This window comes from Achroia grisella, unplaced genomic scaffold (genome assembly GCF_030625045.1).
Source record: "Achroia grisella isolate CSIRO2021 unplaced genomic scaffold, CSIRO_AGI_Agris_v1 utg295, whole genome shotgun sequence".
Classification (NCBI taxonomy): Eukaryota; Metazoa; Arthropoda; class Insecta; order Lepidoptera; family Pyralidae; genus Achroia; species Achroia grisella.
Genome location: NW_026712783.1, coordinates 1,214,545 through 1,239,440, shown reverse-complemented (window position 1 = coordinate 1,239,440; position 24,896 = coordinate 1,214,545). Strand labels below are relative to the sequence as shown.

General features: G+C 36.5%; 1 protein-coding gene across 1 annotated transcript in view; it reads left to right on the top strand.

Moving 5' to 3' along the window:
- Positions 1 to 24,696, top strand: part of LOC131843339 (uncharacterized) — a 50,980-nt gene extending 26,284 nt beyond the window's left edge. Inside the window, exons 3-9 of the mRNA XM_059191967.1 lie at positions 15,074 to 16,262; positions 17,504 to 17,678; positions 18,565 to 18,799; positions 19,350 to 19,678; positions 20,090 to 20,307; positions 20,675 to 20,780; positions 24,080 to 24,696. Coding sequence (XP_059047950.1) covers positions 15,074 to 16,262; positions 17,504 to 17,678; positions 18,565 to 18,799; positions 19,350 to 19,678; positions 20,090 to 20,307; positions 20,675 to 20,780; positions 24,080 to 24,200 — 2,373 coding nt within the window. The 3' untranslated portion in view covers positions 24,201 to 24,696. The remainder of the gene's footprint in view (positions 1 to 15,073; positions 16,263 to 17,503; positions 17,679 to 18,564; positions 18,800 to 19,349; positions 19,679 to 20,089; positions 20,308 to 20,674; positions 20,781 to 24,079) is intronic.
- The last annotated feature ends 200 nt before the right edge of the window (positions 24,697 to 24,896 follow it).

The window sequence follows — 24,896 nt, the reverse complement described above, 5'->3', positions numbered from 1 at the left end:
TTAGATAATAATAATATTTTTATATACCCCTGTAATATCCCCCTTTTTATGAGGGGTAATACGATATTATTATTATTATTATTATTATTATTATTATTATTATTAATAATAATACGAACGTATATTATAAATGCGAATGTTTGTGAGTATGGATGGATGGATATTTATTACTCTTTCATGCAAAAACTACTGAACGGATTATGATGAAAGCATACAGTAAAGTAGCTTATACAACAGACCATACTTACTCCATTTATTATAATCAAATTGTTCTTAAAAGTAACAAACATTTGTTTTATTACCATTTTTCAAGAAATCTTACGAATGTGTGAAGGTAAAAATAATAATAACCTTCATATTACAGGAAATACGTAAATAAAACGAAACCAAGGGCAATCGGAAACCGCAGTGTCTGTAATAAGGTTTAATGAACCAAAGACAACGTTTGTTTTTCTCGTTTTCAAGTTTATCCCAATTCGCTGGATGCCAATTACGTACAAATATAACAGCGGCGGTCGTTAGAATTAGGTCGGCATTATAATCTATTTATATGCAACCTTGATACTACATTCTGTTTAGCAAGGGATATTAGTGTAGTGTGTAAAATACACTACACTAATATCCCAGACAGACGTAATACGCGTACGGTCAAAATTGACGGTCTAGGTGTGAGCTTCCCAAACTTTTTTGTATCGTAGACCTTGCCATATTTTTCGGTTTTAGGTAGATCCTCAATTCTTACCTGGTATTGATTTTTTTGTAAATTTCTAACTGTAGTAAAGTTTAGTGTTAAAAACATAAAGTAAAAACAACAAGATGATCGCTGTCGTAGACCCCTTGCAGTTTGTCATAGACCCCTGTGAGTCGATATAGACCATTTTGGGAATCATTGGTCTAGGTGATCTAATAATTTAGCACCCCGCTCTACTTCCGATGGTGACGGGTTCGATTCCTCGTACCCAAATATTTGTATTCACAAGTATGATTGATTGTATTGTTCTGGGTTCTTTCTATGTATGTATTTATAAAAAAATATATCTATGTATTTGTATCAGTTCTCCTAGTACCCATAACACAAGCTTTAGCTAGCTTAACTTGGGTCTAGATGGCGCTGTGTGAATTGTCCCGAGATTATTATTATTTTTATGTATTTACCAAAAAATGTATTTGACTATTTCTATCAGTTATCTAGTATCTATAACACAAGCTCTTGATTAGGTTGGGTCTAGGTGGCGTATGAATTGTTCAGGGTTATTATTGCCTCTGACTGGCGGGAAGGTGATTGTTAGTAATGTGACCTGATGACCCTATTACTAGTACAGTACCATGTCAGGATGGCCCCCACGCGCCTACCCCTGGAACCCATCATGATGATTTCCTGGTGAATTTGTCACCATGGGCTAATGGTGGTAACCCTATAACTAGCAATCTACTTTTCCAGGTTATTTATCTACGCGATTCGCCGGAAATCATTGTGATAAATTTCTGGTGAATTTGTTAACATGGGCTTACTGACCTGACCTTATTCTCATCTTATTATCCTCCATTGGTGTCCCGTCGGCTTATACCCTTAGCGCAGTCGGGTGCACCATTCCATTATCATCCAAAGTCTTCTGACTACCCCATCTGGGCTATCAGTCGTGAAGATACATTTATTTATAAATAAAATTCGCAAAATAAACGGTCATCGGCCATTTGTAGGTACATAAATTAGCTTAATTAACATCAAAACAGGTCGAAAGGAGCGGCGTCAGCGCCATCTTAAACTGACGTAATATCTAACTGACAATGCAAATTTGTACTCTATTGTTAATGGTTTAGAATGTAAAAACAAATAAATCTGACTCAGACTGAGGTGTGCCGAATCGTGTTTGTAACGATACCAACGGCAAAGTATGGTATGTCGGCAAACTATGGTATTTAACGTTTTTTTATAACACACTAGCGATCCGTCCCGGCTTCGCACGGATGCATTACAAATCTTTGAATTTCTCAAGTTGTTCTATACTATAACACGCATGTATTATACATATAAAGCTTCCTCTTGAATCACTCTATCTATTGCTGAAAACTGCATTAAAATCCGTTGCGTAGTTTAAAAGATATAAAGGAACATAGAATTGCTCTAAAAAGCGAGATTGTGCTTACAGTCAACCTTTCACACAAGCACTTTATTATAGCCGTCTTCCAACTTAAATTAAGAAATGTAATTATAAGTATAAACGTCATACTTGTGAACGAGTGATGCTTGTAGAGTCTGGTCTGCTCTAATCACTACGATGGATTTTATCTTATTGTGTATTTATATTTTATATTAGTGCTACTTGGTAGTTTGTACGTTTCGACTTAAAAATGTAAAGTTGCAACGAGTATTTAAAAGAGCAACACGCAAGTTTCTTGCTCATTTCCCCTGGTGTTGCGGGTGCTCATGGGCGGCGGTAATCACTTACCATCAGGTGAGCCGCAAGCTTGTTTGTCCCCTGTGCTATAAAAAAAACTTAAATTAAATAATGCAATTAATCATGGAGAATTTAGTGCAGGAAACCAGACAGTAACGGTACCATAGTAACGGATTTCAAACGGGATGTGAATCTTGCTCCCACGCCCATGATCTAAGACACGATATTGCGAAATTAATAATTGCAATTATATATATTAAGAAACGACTTCGCCTTAAAAACAGTTATGTATATTTGATGACCGCAGTGGTCTAGCGGTTTAGCACAACAACAGCCGATGATGGCGGGTTCGATTTTCGCATGATACAAACATTTGTAAACATGAGTATGATTGTTTGTATTGGTTTGTTTACTATGTGTATTATGATATACTGATTTCAGAAATTATTTCACGGTTCGAAAGGTACTTATCAAAGTTATATATGTTATATATACATAATTCTGGAACGAAGTACCTTTTCAAATGTATAAAAAAATATATTATGTTTATATATAGAAATCTCTTATTCTTAGGACCGATCTTCTTATCTCCTCAGAATAGAGCGTGTAGTTTACAAAGGATATATTTTGTTTATGCACCTTTACTATCAATCCTCTTTAGAAGCCTGTTTTTTAAATTGATAATGGAATGGTGCACTTGCCTATGCTAACGGTTTACGCATGCGGGGCATCAGTGGGGGATGATAAGATGAACATGAGATCAGGTCTTTAGCACATAGTGAATTACTAGGAATTTATATTACGTTGGTTTCAAATTGGAACCTCGCGGAGGTGTACCTGACATGGTATTTTAAAATGAGTGTATATATAAAAATAGTTATAATAATTAAATAGGCTGGAGCGTCAGGTCCGTTAGTCCATCATGACAAATTCACCAAGAATTTATCATGATGTTTTTCAGGTGGAAATCAACCTGATTTGGTATATTGCTAGCAATGGGGTCATCGGTTCACATTACTAACAATCGTTCAGGGGGTGGGGGGTTGAAGCCTGTTAAAAATATCCAGTTAGAAAATAACTGTTAGGGATGAAAATTGTGATGATGGAATATTTCGTCCCAAAGCACGATATATAAGGGTGGGACAGACGATTCGCCCACGCAACAGGGTTGGTTCGCACGCGTCCAATTAAATTATGTTAATATTTAATTCAAGGATATTGGTAAAGGTCGGGGTTGCAATTTTTTTGTCTCTGATGGTAAGTGGTAACTGACATGAACAAGTTTTAATGTATTTTAAAAACAATAGTATGTGTTTTAAAAATTGTTAGAATATTTTAATCTGTATCTTAAAGTAAAAGTAGTAACCTACTCTGTACAACTTTTATATGTTCTCTGTTTGTATATTAACTGTGATTTTTCACCTTAAACTTCGTTCTTCCGGTTTTTTAATCAATGAGAATGAGAGATGTCGTCTTTTGTTTTGATAAGTTTTTAAATAAATAAATACCAAATAAATTATTTCACAATTGTCATCAATTTGTATTTTTGTATTATTGTATCTGTAATCTATGTTATTGTATTTTTGTAATCATAACTAAGCTCATTTGAAAAGAATAAGAGCTGAGTTTCTTCTCAGTTCTTAGCTCGAAATCATTCCGAACTGACGGTAGATTTGACATATCATAAGAGTCTGTAATAGACTTACATGAATAAATATATTTTGATTTCATTTGATTTTGACTCTATGGTATGGTATAGACTATTGTTTATTATCTATCAAAGCCAAGAAATAAAACTTATCGACCTTATTTATAGTTATTGGACAATATAATTACTTAAATGAGCCCAATAAATGGTCGTTCGGAGTCGTATTGTCTATGACACTTGACACAAATTGACAATGGCCGAGGAAAGCCACGGCGCGGAAGCACGCTTTGTTGGTCACGCTTGCAAGTGTATCCTGTCCTTGTGGTACAAGTGATAAAGTGATGGCGATTCTTATAGCTCCGATCGATCCTCCGTCCAATTCAAACGGGCATCGAAATTACAACGGGCTGAGCCGAGGTTCGAACTCCTACTGCTGCCCTCAGACAGTCGTATCCGTCAGGCGGGAGCCTGTAAGTCCTTCCGCGGGTTTGGAGGGCCACCTGCACTGGATCCGTATCGTCCGGTGAAGCTGTAAAAGCCAGCTGCAGACAACAGCTCTAAAGTAGTCCGAAAAAAATATATATTCTATTTATTCATATATATATATATATATTCATATAAATAGAATAAGTCTGCTTTATTACTGAAAGCAAGACAATCTTAGGGTAATAGATACTATTCGGTACAAAATCGGTTCAGGATTAGTGCAGCTATTGTGCATCATACATTTAGCAGAAAACTCATTACTCCACGTCTTTCGTAATGCTGATAATAATAATAATAATCTCAGGACAATTCACACAGCGCCATCTAGACTCAAGTTAAGCTAGCTAAAGCTTGTGTTACGGGTACTAGATAACTGGTACAAATACATAGATATTTTTTTTCGTAAATAATACGCATTATACATAGAAACACCCAGACCGATACAAACAATCATTCTCATGAATACAAATGTTTGTGCCGTGCGAGGAATCGAACCCGCGACCATCGGACGTAAAGCGGTGTGCTAGACCGCTAGACCACCGAAGCTGATGATTGTGATCAGTTTGTAATTTGTACCACAGGCCACAAAACTAGGGGTGTATGTTTAATTTACACCTGCCAATGACGTCACATCCGCCTATTGTCTGCCCTTGGTCCTACGCCAATACTTTGTAGTTTTATATTGTTATAAAATAAACTGGTAGCTTTTTATTTAAAGAAATTTATTATTTCCAAGTTTTAAAATCAACCTTGACAGGTTGACGTCCACGCGGTTTCTTCTGGAAACCATTGTGATAAATTCCTGGTGAATTTGTCACGACGCTATCTATCTGACCTCAAGTTCATCTTATCATCCTCCAGAGCTAACTGACCTGACCTCATGCTCATCCTATCATACTCCATTGGTGCCCCGCCATCGTAGACCGCTAGAGCAGACGGGTGCACCATTCTATTATCATCCTTAAAAATAACTGGATTACTGGGGGAACGGAATCATTAGTATTTGTTTTTTAATGAATGATGCACCCGCCTGTGCTAATGATTTACGCTGGCGAGGCACCAGTGGAGGATAATAAGATGAGCATGAGGTCACGTCAGTTAGCCCATCGTAACAAATTCACTAGGATTTTATCACGATGGTTTCCAAGGGGAACCGCGTGGAGGGCAACCAGATATAGTACATCGGTAGCAATGGTTTCACGAGAATTACTAGAAGTATTAAGATGTACTGGTACTCCAATAGACTACTGCTATTGAGTAAAAACAACATATGCATGATGACTAGGGCCCTCACAGGACACTGCAAATTAAACAAGCATATGGCTAAACTAAGCTTATGCACGACAAGTATCTGCAGATTCTGCCAAACTGAAGAGGAAACGCCGCTTCACATCCTATGTGGCTGTAGCCCACTCATGCATAAACGAAATATCTCCTTTGGAAAGTTTACACTCTTTCCCGAGGAGATAAAAACGATCGCTCCTAAGAATATCCTTCAATTCTTGTCCCTGACGGGTCTAGGTAGCGAACTCTGAAAAGGGCGAGCACAATAGATCTATGTAAGTCGCAGTGTTACAGGTGCTACACATCTGACAATAGCCCAAACAATCCAAAAAAAAAAAAAGATGTACCACAAGTTCATTGCCCACTGCACGTAAGTGTATGCAAATATAACTGTATGTTTTTTACAGATGTAAGAATATTGTGTGACGCAAATTTTTGTGACTATATACTAATATAACATAGTGATATTTTATTTGTGTATTTAGAACTCTTGCACTACCATCTTCATACGAACATACAAAAATACATACCATCCTAAATTTTCACCCTTCTATTATCAACCCCCATTTATTATTAATTTATATGGCAAAACAACGTTTGCCGGGACAGGTAGTTTTATATAAACATGTTGTTTTTTATTTATTTATATACTAGCTTTTACCCGCCGCTTCGCTCGCGTTAATTTATGCCCTAGGGGTGGAATTTATCAAAATCCTTTCTTAGGGGATACCTACGTCAGAGTAGCTTTATGCATGCAAAGTCTCAGCCCGATAGGTATAAAATTGACAAAGTTTCATCCGCTATTTTATCCTCTTAGGGGTAGAATTAATCAAAATCCTTTCTTAGCGGAGGCCTACGTCATAACATCTACCTGCATGCCATATTTCAGCCCGATCCCTCCAGTAGTTTGGGCTGTGCGTTGATAGATCACTATGTCAGTCACCTTTGAGTTATATGGTTGACAATATTGCAAAGTTATTTCGATGCCAAAACTACTTGTATTAAAACAAAAAGTATTGACTAATATTTACTAGTATCCGGACATCCCTATGTGGGAGTATACTGAAAGTTTCAGGCAGTTCGCCGGTACATTCCTAGATAGAATATAAGATTGAGGTCACAATATATTTCCACTGCAAGATATATTGTTATTTACAATGTGAAATACAGTTTGCAAGTTCTAAGGAGACTGAAATTGTATTTCTCTCTGTGAGTAACAATAATTGTATCTTTTAGTGAAAATAGTACATTAAATAGAATCAAAATCATTTATTCATGTAGGACATTTTAGCCGCTTATGAAGTCAAGTTTTTGTTTTGTTTGTTTGTTTTTTTACTACCGTTTAATTCGGTATACAGATACAATTGAGAGGAACTGGCAGTATATTCAAGTGATTTTCATTTTTTAAAAAGCCAGTTTATGTGTTCAATATATGTATGTATATGTATTGTAACATAAAAAAACAGTTTGTATTTGTATAACACAAATTTATATTTATAGTTTTAACTAGTATTATAGATATTAGTAAATTAAAACTAGTAATAATAATAATTTATTTATTTATTAATACTTAAATGCACAAATACAAAAATATAGGTGCATAGGGCAGACTTAACACTATAATATCTCAGGACAACTCACACAGCGTCATCTAGTCCCAAGCTAAGTAGAGCTATGTTATGGGTACTAGACAAGAAATATAACTATCTATATGTATAAAGATACTTTAGATTGGACCTTCTTTTCGGACTATTCTAATGCTGTTGGCCGCGGCTGGCCTTTACAGCTTTACCGGACGATAGGGGGCAATTGCAGATGGCACTAAACCCGCGGAAGGACTTATGAAGCGGCTGAAGGCCAACTCCCGCCTTACTGATACGACTAGTCTGAGGGCACCAAAGTTCGAACCTGGGCTCAACGATTCGGAGGAGGAATTTAAAATGGACCTGTTATTTCTACATTACGAGCCGCGTGTTTTATGAGTAACTTTACCAAAACGAACACAATAACCTCCGTAACCTTAATAAGAAAGTCGTTATAGCCATATGTGTATAATAAAACTATAGTGTTCGATCAGCATTCAATAGGCAGGTGTTTTTATTGCCCATCAACATGTAAAAATGAATAACTAGCTGCTCCCCGCGATATTGTCTGCACGTTTGTGCATTCATGAACGGACGAAGGGAAAGGGGACGAAATAAGGGATGAATAATCATCATCCCTTATTTCGTCCCCTTTCTGATTACTTTTTGAGATAATAATAATGTCTCACGACAATTGTCACGGCAATATCTAGTCCCAAACAAAGCAGAACTTGTACTATCTTTACATATATGATACAAAGTCGTCGCCGCTGTCTGTTCGTTTATATCTTTTAGATTACGCGTTAATCATCATCATCATCTGCTTCTTCCCTATCCCATTTATTTGTGGTCGTCGTAATATGTTTTTCTCTTCCATTCATCCCTGTTCGCAGTCATCGCGTTATTTACTTCCTTTCTTACCATATCATCTTTCACACAGTCCATCCATCTCTTTTTCGGCCTTCCTCTGCCCTTATAACCATCCACATTTATATGTAACACCTTTCTTAAAATATTATCTTCATTCCTACGCATTACATGTCCATACCATGATAGACGATTACTCTTCAACCTCCCTGGCACCGGTGCCACTTTTACGCGTTAATAAGAATATAATAATAATAATCTCAGAATAATTCACATTAACTAGCTTAACTTAGGATAATTATCCTAAGTTAAGCTAGCTAAAGCTTGTGTTATGGGTACTAGATAACTGATACATATACATAGATATTTTTTTTTTGTAAATACATACATATTATACATAGAAAACACCCAGAGCATTGGATTTTAATGTAGTTTTCAGCAACAAATAGAGTGATTAAAGAGGAAGATTTATATGTATAATATATGCATGTTATAGTATGGAACAGACCGAGATTCAAAGATTTATAATGCATACGAGCGAAGCTGGGTTGCTATTGCCAGTATCCTGGGTTGAAAGTACCTACCTATTCAAAAGTGCTTAATTTTAAATTTATTTGAATAAATAATTTTCTATTCTATTCTTAGACGGCCTCGGTAGTCTACCGGATGATGATTTAGATTTAGATGAAGAATTTGGTGATGATGAAGATATGCTTAATCCCAAGTAGTAGTTCTTGCTTAAAAGAATAACATATATCCATCCATCCACACTCACAAACATTTATATATTAATAAGAGGATGGTAATGGAATGGTGCACCCGCCTGCGCTAACGGTTTACGCTGGTGGGGCACCAGTGGAGGATGGTAAGATGAACATAAGGTCAGGTCAGTTAGCCCATCACGACAAATTCACCTGATATTTATCACGATGGTTTCCAGGGGGAACCGCGTGGAGGTCGACCTAACATGGTACATTGCTAGCAATGGGAGTTACTAGTTCCCATTACTAACAATCCCCTTCCCCCCTGCACTAACGGTTTACACTGGCGGGACACCAGTGGAGGATCATAGGATGAAATCATGTTCATCCTATGACCCTCCACTGTCCTGGTGATGAGCATGATGTCAGGTCAGTTGTCCCATCGTGACAAATTTACCAGGAATTATGACGATGGTTTCCAGGGGGAAATGCGTGGAGATCTACTTGACTACATTGTTAGTAATAGAGTCATTCCTGTTAGTAATGTGTACCGTCCCATTGCTAGCTATGTACCATGTCAAGACCTTCACACGGTTCCCCCTGGAAACCATCGCAATAAATTCTCAGTGAATTTCTCACATAGGTCATCCTCAAGCGTAAACCGTTAGCGCAGGCGGGTGCACCATTCCATTATCACCCATAAAAAAACCCATTGCTAGCAATATACCATATCAGGTTGATCTCTGCGCGGTTCCCCCTGGAAACTTGATAAATTCCTGATGAATTTGTCACGATGGGCTAACTAACATGACCTTATGGGCTGGGCTCTTATCATCCTCCACTGGTGCCCCGCGAGCTTAAACCGTTAGCGCAGGCGGGTGCACAATTCCATTATCACCCATAAAAAAACCATTGCTAGCAATATATCATGTCAGTTGATCTCTGCGCGGTTCCCCGAAACTTGATAAATTCCTGGTAATTTGTCACGATGGGCGACCTTATGGGCTGGGCTCTTATCATCCTCCACTGGTGCCCCGCGAGCTTAAACCGTTAGCGCAGGCGGGTGCACAATTCCATTTTCATCCATTAGAAAAGAAGTTTGCGTCGGCAAATAAATAACTGCAATTGTCACAAGTGTGACAGCGACCTCACACTTTCACTTGACCTTGGCGACAATTCCACCCGCCTTTTTGATAGACCGATTAAACCGTATTATGACACAGTTCTGCGGTGACATACATACCAACAAAACATATTTGGCATCCTAAACTACTTCGCGAAACTAAAACTCAATGACGGCCTCGGTGTTTTAGTGGTTTAGTACACCGCTTTATTTCCGATGGTCGCGGGTTCGATTCCTCGCACGGTACAAACATCTGTATTCATGAGTATGAGTGTTTGTAACGCTCTGGGTGTTATCTATATATATTATGTATGTATTTACAAAAAATATATATATTGAAGTATTTATATCCGTTGTCTAGTATCCATAACCACACTGCTTACCGTGGAACTAGATGGGGCTGTGTTAATTGTCCAGAGTTACTCGTATTTATTATTATTATTCTACGTATTCTGATATAGAAAATGTGTATTTATAATAGCGCAAATAAAATTGGAACTCCACCTGTTTGTTTTTACTCATGCCGCGTCACCATACAAGTTGTGTGAACCATACAAGTGTATGGTCAACAATATGATGTCATACATCAATGAGTCAATGTGAGTCAGAAGTCAAGCTTGCCGTTTTTGGGTGTACCTGATGCTCTTGTAGATTCAACTTGACATTGATCGTGTCCACAAATGTTTATAGCACTTTATATATGTAGGCGTCGGACGGGTATTTAATATATACATATATATATATATATATATATATATATCGTACTTTCTTACCAATATTTTGGAATGGTGCACTCGCCTGCGCTAACGGTTTACGCTAGCGGGGCACCAGTAGAGGATGATAAGATGAGCATGAGGTCAGGTCAGTTAGCCCATTTTATCAAAATTCACCAAGAATTTATCACAATGGTATCCAGGAGAAACCGCGTGGAGGTCAACCTGTTATGGTACATTGCTAATAATGGGGTCTTGAGTTCATATTATTAAGGATGCAGGATGATAAGATGAGCATGAGGTCAGGTTAGTTATCCCATCGTGGCAAATTCACTAGGAATTTAACAAGATGGTTACCGCATGTCAACTTGATCTTATTTTATTTTTATTGAATAAGTGTTACTATTCCGTGCATAACTATTATAATGATGACTTTAAAGACTTATAAAAACCTACTGCACTATGCTAGCTGACACCGACATTTAATATTTAAGTTGCTATTATGTTGTTGACAAAAAATTACTGTAATGTTACTTGTCGCGTACAAGCAGCAACAAAACGCAACACTAAGGGAGCGTTCTGATAGGAGCGCACACCCATTTAATTTAAATACGTAACTTTTGACTTTAAAAAATCAACCGATCGATCTAACGTACCTTCGTTCACTCCACCAAAATTAATAATAATCTCAGGACAATTCACACAGCGCCATCTAGACCCAAGTTAAGCTAAAGCTTGTGTTATGGGTACTAGATAACTGATATATATACATAGATTTTTTTTTGTAAATACATACATATTATACATAGAAAACACCCAGACCGATACAAACAATCGTACTCATGAATGCAAATGTTTGTGCCGTTCGAGGAATCGAACCCGCGACCATCAGTCGTAAAGCGGTGTGCTAGATCGCTAGATCACTGAGGTCGTCAAAAATTTTTATTTTATAATAGTATTTACGTATTAAATTGAAGAATATAAGCAAATTCTATCATTTCTACAACCCGTAATCTGCTGAAGCCATCATCTAGTACCATCTATTCATTCGAGCCGCATCACCACCTACCATCTGAGCATTCGAGCCGCATCATCACCATCACCATACTATTATGTTATCCTACACAATTTGTATTGTTTTGGATGAATAAATAAATAAATAAATATTTCTAGCAATTGGGTCATTAATCCACAATATTACATATTGTAAAATAAAGTCGCTGTCGCTGTCTGTCTGTCTTTATGTATGCTTAACTCTTTAAAACGCACACGCAAGACTTTCAGACGCAATGAGTTTTGAAGTGGTTTTTTTTAGTAGATAGAGTGATTCCAGAGGCAGGTTTTTGTAATACATGTACATCCGTGCGAAGCCGGGGCGAGTAGCTAGTTACTAATAATCCTTTCCCCCCGCTATATAAAGGTTCTATCTTTAATTATTTATTTCATTCTTAAACACATGTCAGGATGGTTAATTGTTAGGCTACGAAACAATATAAAATTAAATTAATTACACATTGCACTATTGCTAAACATATTGTAAATAACCTCAAAAAGGTCAACAAAACATAAAAATATGCAAAATCACAACATTAATTATATTCTCTGTGCATTTTCTAACGCATATATCACGGGGAGTGTTCTGAGGAATTGTTCTGATTAATACCAGCTGCTGAGTTTCACCTCCGTACCACCCGCCAGAAACTAAAATACCATCCTGATCATCTGGATGAAAGGCGATCATCCACAGTGCGGTATTCTAGAAACTTTTTGCCACGCGCAACCACATTGAGGAATCACCTTCCAGCAATGGTATTTCCGAACCGATACGATATTGAAACCTTCAAGAAAAGAGCTTATTCCTTTTTAAAAGGCCGACAACGTACTTATTCCCCTGTATTCCTTCATGTTATTACTCAGTGAGAAACGTTTGTCCCCTAATAAAATTCTAAAAAAATTGAATTAAATATATATATATATATTTATCCATTTACGTACGTATATAAATATAATATAATATATATGTATTATATCGATAATTTAGCATCCCCTCCAAAGGAACACATTAAGCAATTAAAACTTTGGCCGTATCAAATCGCGGCTGAAGTACTAGATAATATTTATAATAAAAAAAAATGTGATAATAAAAACAATAGACAGACAAATAAAATTAATAAAATAAACTATACAAAGGGCCTATATAATGTAATATAATATAAAAAACTATATAATGCCTCCCTTCATATACTGTCCTAGCCTCTCATAGCGTTGCATAAGCAAGTGTATTATGTTGCAAGCATTGCTTTCATTTCCTACTGACCACTGCAATTGACAATATGAATTCATACATCAAACCGCTAGAGATTTTTTACATGCCATCAACCCAGTTAGCAGTCTTCCTGTAGCTATAACTAATGTTTCGTAATTAATTTAAACGATCTTTACACACGCACTTGCGAATTATTATATACTAGCTGTGCCCGCGATTTCACCCGCGTGGAATTTTGTTGTATGTTATTCTGATGTATAAGCTATATTACTGTAGAGTTTCATGAAAATCTGTTCAATAGTTTTTGTGTAAAAGAGTATTAAACATCCATTCATACACACAAACTTTCGCGTTCATAATATCAATAAGATATATGTATTTGACGGCCTTGGTGGTTTAGTGTACAGCATACCGCCTTAGTTCCGATGGTCGCGGGTTTGATTCCTCGCACGGTGAAAATCTTATTAATATTATAAACGCGAAAGTTTGTAACTATGGATGGATGTTTGTTACTGTTTCACGCAACTACTGAACGTATTTTAATGAATCTTTACAATAATATAGCTTATACAGCAGAATAACACATAGAACCGCGAGCACAGCTAGTATGTGTGTAAAAAAGTGTGATTGTTTGTATCGATCTGGATGTTATCTATGTCTTTTATGTATGTATTTAGAATAACAAATATATTTTAGTATTTATATCAGTTGTCTAGTCTAGTCTAATAACACAAATTCTGGTTAGCTTGGGACTAGATGGCGCTGTGTGCATTATCTTCAGATGTTAAATATTTGTACACTTGATATAAGGCACACGTTTTCCATAAATATAAAATGCCGTATTACCACAATATGAACAAACGAGGTTTCTCAATGTCAGATCAAATGGAGATTTGCATATTTTGGTAGTTGTTATTGTCTTATTGTTATAACAAGAACGTAACAATTACAATACGCAATACTTGTAACTAATGTTGGAGGTCACGCGCTTTAGTTCCGCGAGATATTTCACAAAGCGCTTTTGTTATGACATGTTTATAAATAACGAGCGGTTACACGCGACTTCGACTGCTTTTCTTGAGATAAAAGTAGCCTATGTCCGTCCTCGTGATAGAAACTATCCCCATGGTAAATTTCATGAAGATCTGTACAGCCGTTTTGTCGTTAATAGGTATCAGATAGACAGATAGATTTTCAAATTTATAATATTTGTATGGAATAGCTATTTTACCTGCTACTTTGTATTTACACCGCTTTACGTTCGAATTCCTCGAACGACACAAACATTTGTATTCATGAGTATGATTGTTTGTATCGGTCTGGGTATTTTCTATGTATAATATGTATTTACGAAAAACAATTATCTATGTATTATATTTGTATCAGTTGTCTAGGACCCATAACACAAGCTTTAGCTAGCTTAACTTGGGTCTAGATGGCGCTGTGTGAATTGTCCTAAGATTATTATTATTATTATGTACAAACTATTATCCTCTAATATATCCCCTTCATTTCAGCAGATTTGTTATAAAAATGTAATAAACAGACACATAGAGACTTGCATTTATAATAATAGTATTGATACATAATTTCTTCATAAATTCATTCTTAAGATAGACTCAGTTAGACTTTGCTCAAAATTATTTATGAGTTTTTCGTTCATAATTAAAGTCTATGGCAGCAAAACAGCACATATATTTTTTTGGAACTCGCAACATATGGCGTCCATAGAATAGAAAATCATTTATTCAAATAAACTTAATTTAAGCACTTTTGCATAGTCTACACATTTTTTTTTAATCTACCGCTCATTGTCCAAGAAGAATGAGCACGAAACATGCGTGTTGCTCTTTTAAATAATCTTTGTAACTTTATATTTTTAAGTCGTAACGTGTGTGTTAATAGGGTCATATAATAAATACACATAACTTGGTGTAAACCACTAACCACTACGACCTCTGTAATTAATTATCGTAATTAATCAAACCGTTTTATTGTTTCAGGATTTAATTCCAGTTCAAGACACTGAATCTTATTTGTTGAAGACACAAAGCGCTATAACAAATCTACAGGCAAAACTACAATCATCAAGAACCAATAATTTCTCGAACATTCCCTCTCAACTTACCTCCAGTCTCATCAGCGAGAAGACTGCTATCTCACGCCTTCCTGTGTCACAGCTCAGTAGGTCAAACTCACTGAACTATCGTCTAAGAAGAAAAGACACGTATAGTGATAGCAGCCCACTTAGAAGTCCAGGACATTACGTCATAACTGGCTCCGCGAAAGTTCCAGAAAGCACTAGAATACTCTTGAATTCCGCATCGCGATCACTAGACACCGAAAGGCGGAAAGGACGCGATTCGAACATGAACAGTCCGTGTTCTGATAGAGGTCTTTTGAGTAATAGTTCTGATGACAAAACATTGTCCAACAAACCAGCGTATGACTTCAATCCTGCACCTTCACCGTCCAGGAAAGGTCATACGCGCCACAAAACAGTTGACGCCAGAAACGCTCCGGAATTGTATAAAGACGTGAATAATGCAAACCAAATTGTTAGTCTGAAAACGGTTCTTAAGAACAACGCCTTAGATGCGAAATATCCGCGGATTGATCAAACCCGTTGCCAAGGAGACAAGAAGCATCAAAGAGTATTAAGCGACGGCAAGAAACCTAACAATATAGCGTTTGGATCATCCATTAAGCGATCTAGTTCATTTAATACAGTTAACAGGAATAACAACTATTTGGAACCAACCAGAAATGTGTTTAGGAGATCCAGTGGCCATTCAGATGATTATAAAGATGATTATTTATCAGATGAATCTGATAATGGTTCGTTCAGTAAATCTCAAGAGATGAGATATAAGAGGTCTGTCAAAAGCAGGATAGATTCGCCTGATTTGAAGTCAATAGCGCCGGCCAACTCTCCAAGGTGCCCCAATACTCCGGAAATGCAGAGGAAATTTGGACCAGGGCTGGTTAGGAATTCCAGTAGGGTTATAAGTAAAGATAGGGTTAGTAATACGAGGATGTCGGAGCCTCCTGTCGCTAGGGAAGAGAGGGGGAAGCCGACTAATCACCAGAGTCGCAGGATATCTGAACCAACGAGACAGGCTGTTTTGAACAGACTGACTAAATCAAGATCGTCCACAAGGGAGTTTCAACCTAATAAAAATCAAGATAAAGGTAAGTTTTGAAAACCTTTTATGTGTAACTAATTTAATCCACAGCCTTGGTGGTCTAGCAGTTATCACACCGCCTTACTATCCGATGGTAGGGTTCTTTTCCTCGTACGGTGCAAACATTTCTATTCTTGAGTCTGATTATTCGCATCGGTCTGGATACAAAAAAATCATAGTCATACAAAAAAATATATTTAAGTATTTATATCAATTAGTACTTATAAGGCAAGCTCTGATTAGCTTGGGACTAGATGGCGCTGTGTGGATTGTCCAGGGTTACTATTACAATTATTATATCGCTTTAATAGTATAGTATATTACGATATAAGTGCGTTATGATGTTTATAAAACACTAGGCGGAATTTCAGCCCAAAACGAAGGCGAGGGCGTAATATAGAGAGTGTTAAATACGACGTTTTTCAACACACTAGATATTAAATAAATTCAACCTTAAAACTGAAAAATCCGGGTTGCTTTCGCGCTGTTTTACTATTTTAAATCAACGCTTTGCCTAATGACTTGAGCCGCGCGGTGGTCACTTCGAAATTAGCTATAATATAAGCCAAAGAGCGTTTTGATTGGAGCGCACACCCATCCAATTTAAATCCACTATATAACGACACAGACTTCAAAAATCTAATCCATCGACGCAACATTTTGTTCACTCAACCAATCACCTTTAGTAATGAATAGTATATTTACCTAATTCAAGATAGTAAGCGAAATCTATCATTTCTACAATCCTGTAATCTGCTGAAGCCATCAACACATAACATGTATCATTCGAGCCACATAATGTACCAATGGCAATAGTGCAGTTATAATATAACTTCACTATTTGGGTTTATAACTCGTGTTATATGAGGTGCTTTGCGAAAACCATTACAATTAGATCCACATTACGAGCAAGTGTGTTGAAAAATATTAAATATACTACATATATTGTTAATTGCAACTAAGTACAAACATATATCACGATTTGACATGTTACATAGTAATTATCCTTGGTACAAACTCAAGCATTGGGTGAATGGTAATAAAATTACATACAGTTGCCACATGTATATTAGCGGCCTCGGTGATCTAGCCTTTTAACACGCCGCATTACCGTTAATGGTCGCAGGTTCGATTCCTTGCCCGTAGTTAACATTTGTATTCATGAGTATGATTGTTTGTATCGTTATAAAACCTTTGACTACCCCGTGTACACCAGTTGTGAAGGTACTATTTATTAAATGTTTCCAGGGCAAAAGAAGCCAAGCCAACACCGGTCATCATCAGCTCTAGCCACTAAGGAAATCGAATTCTCCAATTGGAAGAAGCGGTCTTCGTACGACCCCATGAAGGCAGCACAAGAGGGCAAGAAACGCCAGCAGTTGGCTAAGCGGCAGGACAATAAGGATGCCCTAAGTTCACCCAGGTATACATATGCTTCGAATAATAGATCCTGTGTTATAGTAATCTTCTTCATTCATAATTTAAGAGCCACGCTCTTGTTAAAGAAAGTTCCTGCTATTTTCCACGATTTTCCATCAGTCTCTTTAGTTGTTCCAATTTTTTTCCCGATCTGCTTGATATAACTGTGTCTTGGTCTTCCCCTCCGAATAACATCCTGTTTATGGTATTCTCTTCCTTTATAATTTAAGAGTTGCACTTTTGCTCTGGAGCTCTTGCCATTTCCCACGATTTTCCATCAATTTTTTAGTTGTTCCAACTTTTTTCATGATCTCCTTGATATAACTCTGTCTTGGTTTTCCCCTGGGATCGATATATCCAGTTTATGGTAGTCTCTTCATTCATAATTTAAGAGACGCACTCTAGACGCTGGAGCTCTTGCCATATTTCAGGATTTCCATCAATCTCTTTAGTTATTCCAACCTTTTTTTGATCTGCTTCATATAGCTATATCTTGGTATTCCCCTCCGATCAATATATCTATTCGTGGTAGTTTCTTCGTTTATAATTTACCGCCACCAGTGGAGGATGATAAGATGAACACGAGGACACATCAGTTAGCCCATCTGTGATAAATACAATAGGAATTTTTCATGATGGTTTCCACTTGACTTGAACTCATGTTCATCTTATTATGTACTGATGCCCCGCCGGCGTAGACCATCACCGCTTGCGGGTGCATCATTCGTAGACCGTCACCACTAGCGGGTGCATTCCATTATCACCCATTAAAAAATTATGTCAGCAGCTAATCAGCATAGAACATAGACAGAGATACCGACATACAGACGATTTTGTACAAAGTCTACCGTGTTTTGTAATAAATAAAATATAAAAAAAAATATTTCCAGCCACTCTTCTCCAGTACATCGCTCGCAGTCGTTCCACACAACCAACATCGCTGACCTAGAAACCCTGGAGTATTCCTCGGAGGAGGATGACCAGATGCTGGCTCTACCAGTCGATCCGATGATCACGTCCACGCACTCCGATATCCTGGACTTGAGGACAAACAGAGAGAATCTCAGACGGCAGGCGATGACCAACGAAGTTGTGCTATCCAGGGACTATATCACCAACTTTCAGGTAGTTTAGATTTTGAGGTTTCATCAGTGAGTGGTAGGGTCATGCCGAAATATTACAAGTGTAGCCACAACACTTATAATATTTCTTTCAACTCTCGGCACCCTTCTATTGGTTTGGTTCTCCACATAACTTAAATGTTTACTTTTAAATTATAGCCTTTGTGTTATTCTGATATAAGATATATTGTATTGGATAATATTTTAAGGAAGTTTGTGTCACAACTTGGAATGTCATATTTATTTATATTTAATCAACTTCTAGATTTACAAATGACGATACTTTCGTACAACCTTTCATCTCCCCTTTCAACCCTTTTTTTCGTATTAAAAAGGACCGTATGTCCTTTATCAAGGTTTAGAGTTTAGCTTTATGTTCTAAATTTATTTAAATCGGTTCAGTAGTTTTGGCGTGAAAGGGTGACATACAGACAGAGTTCCTTTCGCATTTATAATATTAAATATGAAGTATACTTAGGGATAGACTTCCCTACTGTAATTAAATCTACGCGAAGTCTGGACGTGTTTTTTATAATACTATTTTGCCTTTTCAGATAAACCAACAAACAGATAAAACAAAACGCCGCGACGCCGACAAACGCAAAACATTTATTATCGACGACGTCACCCCCACCAAAGACAATGTAGACTTCCTGCCTAAAAGGGATGAAGCCATAGACAAGAGGAAAACTTTTATCCTAGACAGTGACACGAATTCAACGACAAACGGAAGCAGTCCAAGGAATTCGTCGATATTCAGTCATGAGAAGAATTCAATGACAACTGGCACTAGTGACACGGAGGGCGAGAGCGGGACGGAGAGTGCGCCGGTTGTTATGCGGCATCCGGGTGGGAAGAGGGCGCCTGCGCAGCCTAAACAGAGGTAACGATCACCAGATATATTATCATCATCATAGACATCATCATCATCCCTGTCATCATCAACATCATCATCATCTCCATTATTAATAATCTCTCTCCTCTGCTTTTTGCCAAAGATGTTAAAAAAAATTGTGTCAATTTATATCTCACGACTGACTCTCCAGTAAAGATAACTTTACATAGTATAAATAGAAGTCCCTTCAGCTGTCTGTTCGCTTAGATCTTTTAGACTACGCAACGGATTTTTCAGTTATAGCAATAGATAGAGTGATTCAAGAGGAAGATTTATATTGAGGTGTACTTTAAGTGACTGTATTTTGTATTGAGTGCATTGAAGTTAAATAAATAAACAAATAATTTACATTAATTATGGTTGACTTTCGACCTCTAGTTATTATTTGTATCACCACAGGTACAGCGGTGACTATTCAATGTCATCATCGACGACCTCAATAAGCCAGAAGCGGCCCAAGGAGATCCAGCCTCGGTATCTCGACATATCCAAGTACAAGTCTGAGAGTTCGCCCAAGAACTTCCTGCGGCGGGACCCCAGCAAGACTTATGTGGGAGTCCTGCCAAACTGCGACAGGAGTCACGTTAGCAAGGGGAGCGCGCAGCACTATGAAATGGGTGAGTCTCTATATTTCTCTTTCTCGCTGTCTCTATCTACCTGTCTCACTCTCTGTCTCTCTTTCTCTCTGATACGACTAATAACTAGATGATTGGTGCACCATCGTCTGCATTATATTTATTTGAAATTTATCATTATATTTCACCCAATTTACATAACATCTTTTCAAATTATAGCTAATGTGTTGTATCGACTTGTATTATGATCTATAAGCTATATTACTCTAAAGTGTAACATAAAACTAATTGGTAGTGTTTGCGTGGAAGAGTAACATCCATCCATCCATAGTTCCAAACTTTTATATTAATAAGATTTTGTAATGAAATCATTTTGTGGTTGTATAAAAGTATTGTATGTATATTACAGAACAAAAGAAGCAAGAGTTAGAAAAGTGGAAACGGAGAGCATCATACGATCCGAGGAAGGCTGCGGCGCTCGGGAAAACAAACAAACCGCCACCGAAGACAGCCAGGTGAGAACACTAACTTCTCTGAAACGGAGATGTTACGGATACGTGTCAGGGGTCCACAGGCTGCAAGGCGGATCATACATTTAGCATACTAAAACTTAGGGCCCTACCTAATTATATAATCCACTAAAAAAATACACCGACCAAAAACAAGCGACGGAGAATTCCCCGTTCCGTTCGATAAACATGCACATCGATGGGTTGATTGATATCAGGGCCAACCCAGAAATCAATCAACCCAAACTTTGATAACGTTTTCCAATATTTTAGATTTTTTTTATTTCGAAATATCGCCTATTGCTGTCCGTTGGGGCTGGGGGTCCTTTGTACCACAGGACCTTGTGGAAAAAACCTATAGGTAGATCTGGTCCTGATGGACTGGATGTTATAGGTTTTAGGTTTCTATTTTTATCATATGGTAAATCTTCAAAAGAAGTAGGGGGTGGCTACCAGAGGGACTGCAAAGTTATCATAGATATATAACGATCGATCGTCGAACCAGCGTCCTCTCCTTTAGCAGGCCCAAGGTTTCTTAAAGGTCGGCACACGCCTGGTGTTTCAGGCGTCCATAGGCTACGGCAACTGTTCACCATCAAAATGGCCGTATGCTTTTTTACCACCTACGTAGTATAAAAATAATCTTAGTAAGCATAACGGTAATTATTGCATATTTAAAAAAAATAAATGATAATGAATGTATATAATCTCAAAATTGATATATTATCGAATAGCTGTTTTTTTGAGGTCCATTTCATTACATGATCATTAAGGAACTATAATATAACCTTCTTGAAAAATCCCAAGCTGTAATCTCCTGAGATTCGTAACATCCCCGTTTTTATTATATTTGTATTTAAAACTATAATTAATATGTGATGAAAAGCTAACTACTTTTTTTTTCATTTTAAACGAGTTTTTTTGTTTCGTGGATTAACGTTTTCTATCTTCTTCTAACCACTTCATCGTTTGTACTTTTGATTTGACTAAATATTAATATAATAAGTACTTTATTTGTATATTTCCATACCCATAGACTTGTTCTGTTGTATAATAATTATCTATGTATTTATCAACGAAACTTTGTTTTTTTTTATTACAAAAACATAAATAAAAGGGTTTGGGAAAAATGAAATACAGTACATGTAACAAAACGAACGAATGTATAATTAACATTTAACATTGTTATTGTTAATCTTGATATTTTAGAGCGTGACAGATGTCAAAATGCATGCAATTTTGGCCAAAGTGACAAGTGGGCAGCCATCTTGTTCCGTAAGGTTAGTTATACGTCAGATTGACATTGACAGCACGTCAATGGTTGTCGTCTAAAGGCTATTGCACACTATCAAATGCTTCTGCACATTATTGTCCTATTTATTAAAATCTACGTGTTTTCGTCAATTTTTAAGGTCTCAAACGAAAGGTCCACCTTATACCAAACTAGCCCCGGCTTCGCACTAATGCATTTTTTAAGGCCCGTACACGCTAATAATGTGGCTTACTGTACGTGAGATTTTTTAGAACAGATTTAGTATGGTTTTGAAATCTTTGTCTCTTATATACAAAATATGAATAATTAGGTTTTTTCTAGTGTTAGTAGATGAACTATTGGGAATTGTACCACATGCATATGTGAAGGTAGTTAGTTACAGTATAATTAACAGAAAATGTAAACAAACATTAATTAAAAAGTATCTTAAAATCAATTACTAATTACTAAATGTAAATAGTAATACATTAATTTAAATTTTTATAAAGACTAGTTACGACTTTTGTAAAAGTATTGGTACTCACTATTTAAATAGTTTTTGAAAAATATTAAGCGAAAATTGCAAGCAAAATTAATGAAAGCATTCATATTATCCTCCACTGGTGCCCCGCCAGCGTAAACCGTTAGGACAGGCGGGTGCATCATTACATTATAATACATTTAAAAAAACGGTCCAAATTACTAACAATTTCCTTCCACACCCCGTTTGACGTGCAGTAATTTTAACCCCCTTTTACCCTACATTAATTGGCGAATACCATTTGCCGATTTGCGCTTGTGTGTTTAGCCGATTTAATAATAAAAATAATAGAATTTTTATATCTACGCGGCTACTGCAATGGTTCACTTTATAAACATATTACAACGCTTTTTGGGTGCTTTAATTGACTATTTACATCTTGGTTTTTCATTTGTTTATTCTGTATTTATATTTTTAAATTGGCCATTTTGATTTTTTTTAAATTGATTATGTTTTTTTATTATATGAAAAATCAAGATTTATTAACGTTCGCTTATTACAGTATATAACAGAATTAAACCAACTTCAAAAATGATATAATTTTTGTAATGTGTGATTTTTTAATACTGTGTGAATACTTCAGTCTCATCTATTTAAGCCGCCAATAAGCTTGCTTTGTAAGCTGTTTCGGTCGGTGAGATTGGACATCGGTTGAAAGGTGAGATTGGGCAGTGAAATTACAGGATATGGAGGTATTATACCTTAGTCCTCAGAAATGACAACCAATATTCATGAGTAATTATATCAATTGCGTCTCTTGATAATGTGATATCCTGTTGATGTGTTGGCGACGGTTACCACTTACCATCAGATGGGTCAGCTAGTTTGCTGTACCAATTACATAAAAGAAATAGCGACTGCTTGTTTTGAACTACTTTTTTTTTACTATGATATCAATCAAGTGTACAACCCTGGTGGTAAACGGTTATCGTAGCCTATGAACGCTTGAAACACTATTTTCAGATGAACTGAAATTGAGATTTACTTCTGTTATATACTGTAGAAATCTGTAAATTTTTTTTTATTAAAATCTTACCTATTTGTTATATTGAATTATTATAATAATAAAGACATTTATTCAACATTATGTATATATATACATTTAATAAATTGCTTTTTTTATAGTTTTTATAATGAAGAGTTGAATTTATTGTCAGTTCTAAACTTCTACGAACTGACGGTATATTTGACTTATATTTGTAACTCCCGCCTGACGGATACGACTTTAGTCTGAGGGCGCCGCTAAGGGTTCGAACCTCGGCTCAGGCCGTCGTAATAATACTGAGTTATCATAAAAAAAACAAGTTCTTATATTTAATACTCGGAATTTATTATTTTTTTATAACTAATAATGTAAACAGTAATGATTTTAGTATGGTAATCATCATCAGCCCACTGCAGTCCACTGCTGGACTTAGGTCTTTACCAACCCACGCCACTGGGCACAATTGTAAGCCTTTCTTGTCCAATTTTATGTAATAATAATAGTTGTTGTTTTGAATCTATCCACAGCAGTGTCCTACGTTCTCAGTCGTTTCATGGGCCCGTACTTGTATCTACAAGTCTACGCTACCAGCCACCGCCCACGCAAATAACAGAGAACTACGACCATTCGAGCGACAACGACTTCTAATGCGACCGCTTAAAGTCGACAATACGATGGCAAAATGTGATAATGTGCGTGCAAGGTCTATGTGAATGTATGGTGAAACGAATTTGTATCGTCTTATATAAATTATTCGTAATATTAATAAAATTAATTACGATTAAAATATCATAGTGAGGTTAGTGTTGTATGTTTAGCGAGTTTAATGTGCGCTCCGTTGCGTTTGCCAGTTGCAGTTTTATAAAAGTTTTCCTGTCAAATATGACAGATCGATTTTCGCGCCAAAACCACTGAGAAGGAATGTCTGTATAGGCTGAGTCCTTTTGCCTTTCCCTGTGATGGGAAAAAATTAACCAAAAAAAAGAAAGAATTGCGTTTTGTTTCAACATATTTGTAGATGGCTACAAATAGGTTACAATGAGAGGTGTATTTGAATAATCGCATAATTTTTTATTTTGTATGAACTATGATATTAAATTCATACTTATGTACATTTTAACATATTGTATTGGATTCAAAAACATACATTTTGTAATTACAAACAGCTATTATTCAAATATTTCTCAGTTATCTGTATTTTTTAGTCTATGACAGTCGTATTGTTTTAGTTTTGACAATTTTGTAAATTAAAGGAAAGGATTGGGATGATGCAATTGTTAGTTATTATAATTATATACTTAATGATCTTACATTATTGTTTTGCGTTTAGTTATTCGCACAAGT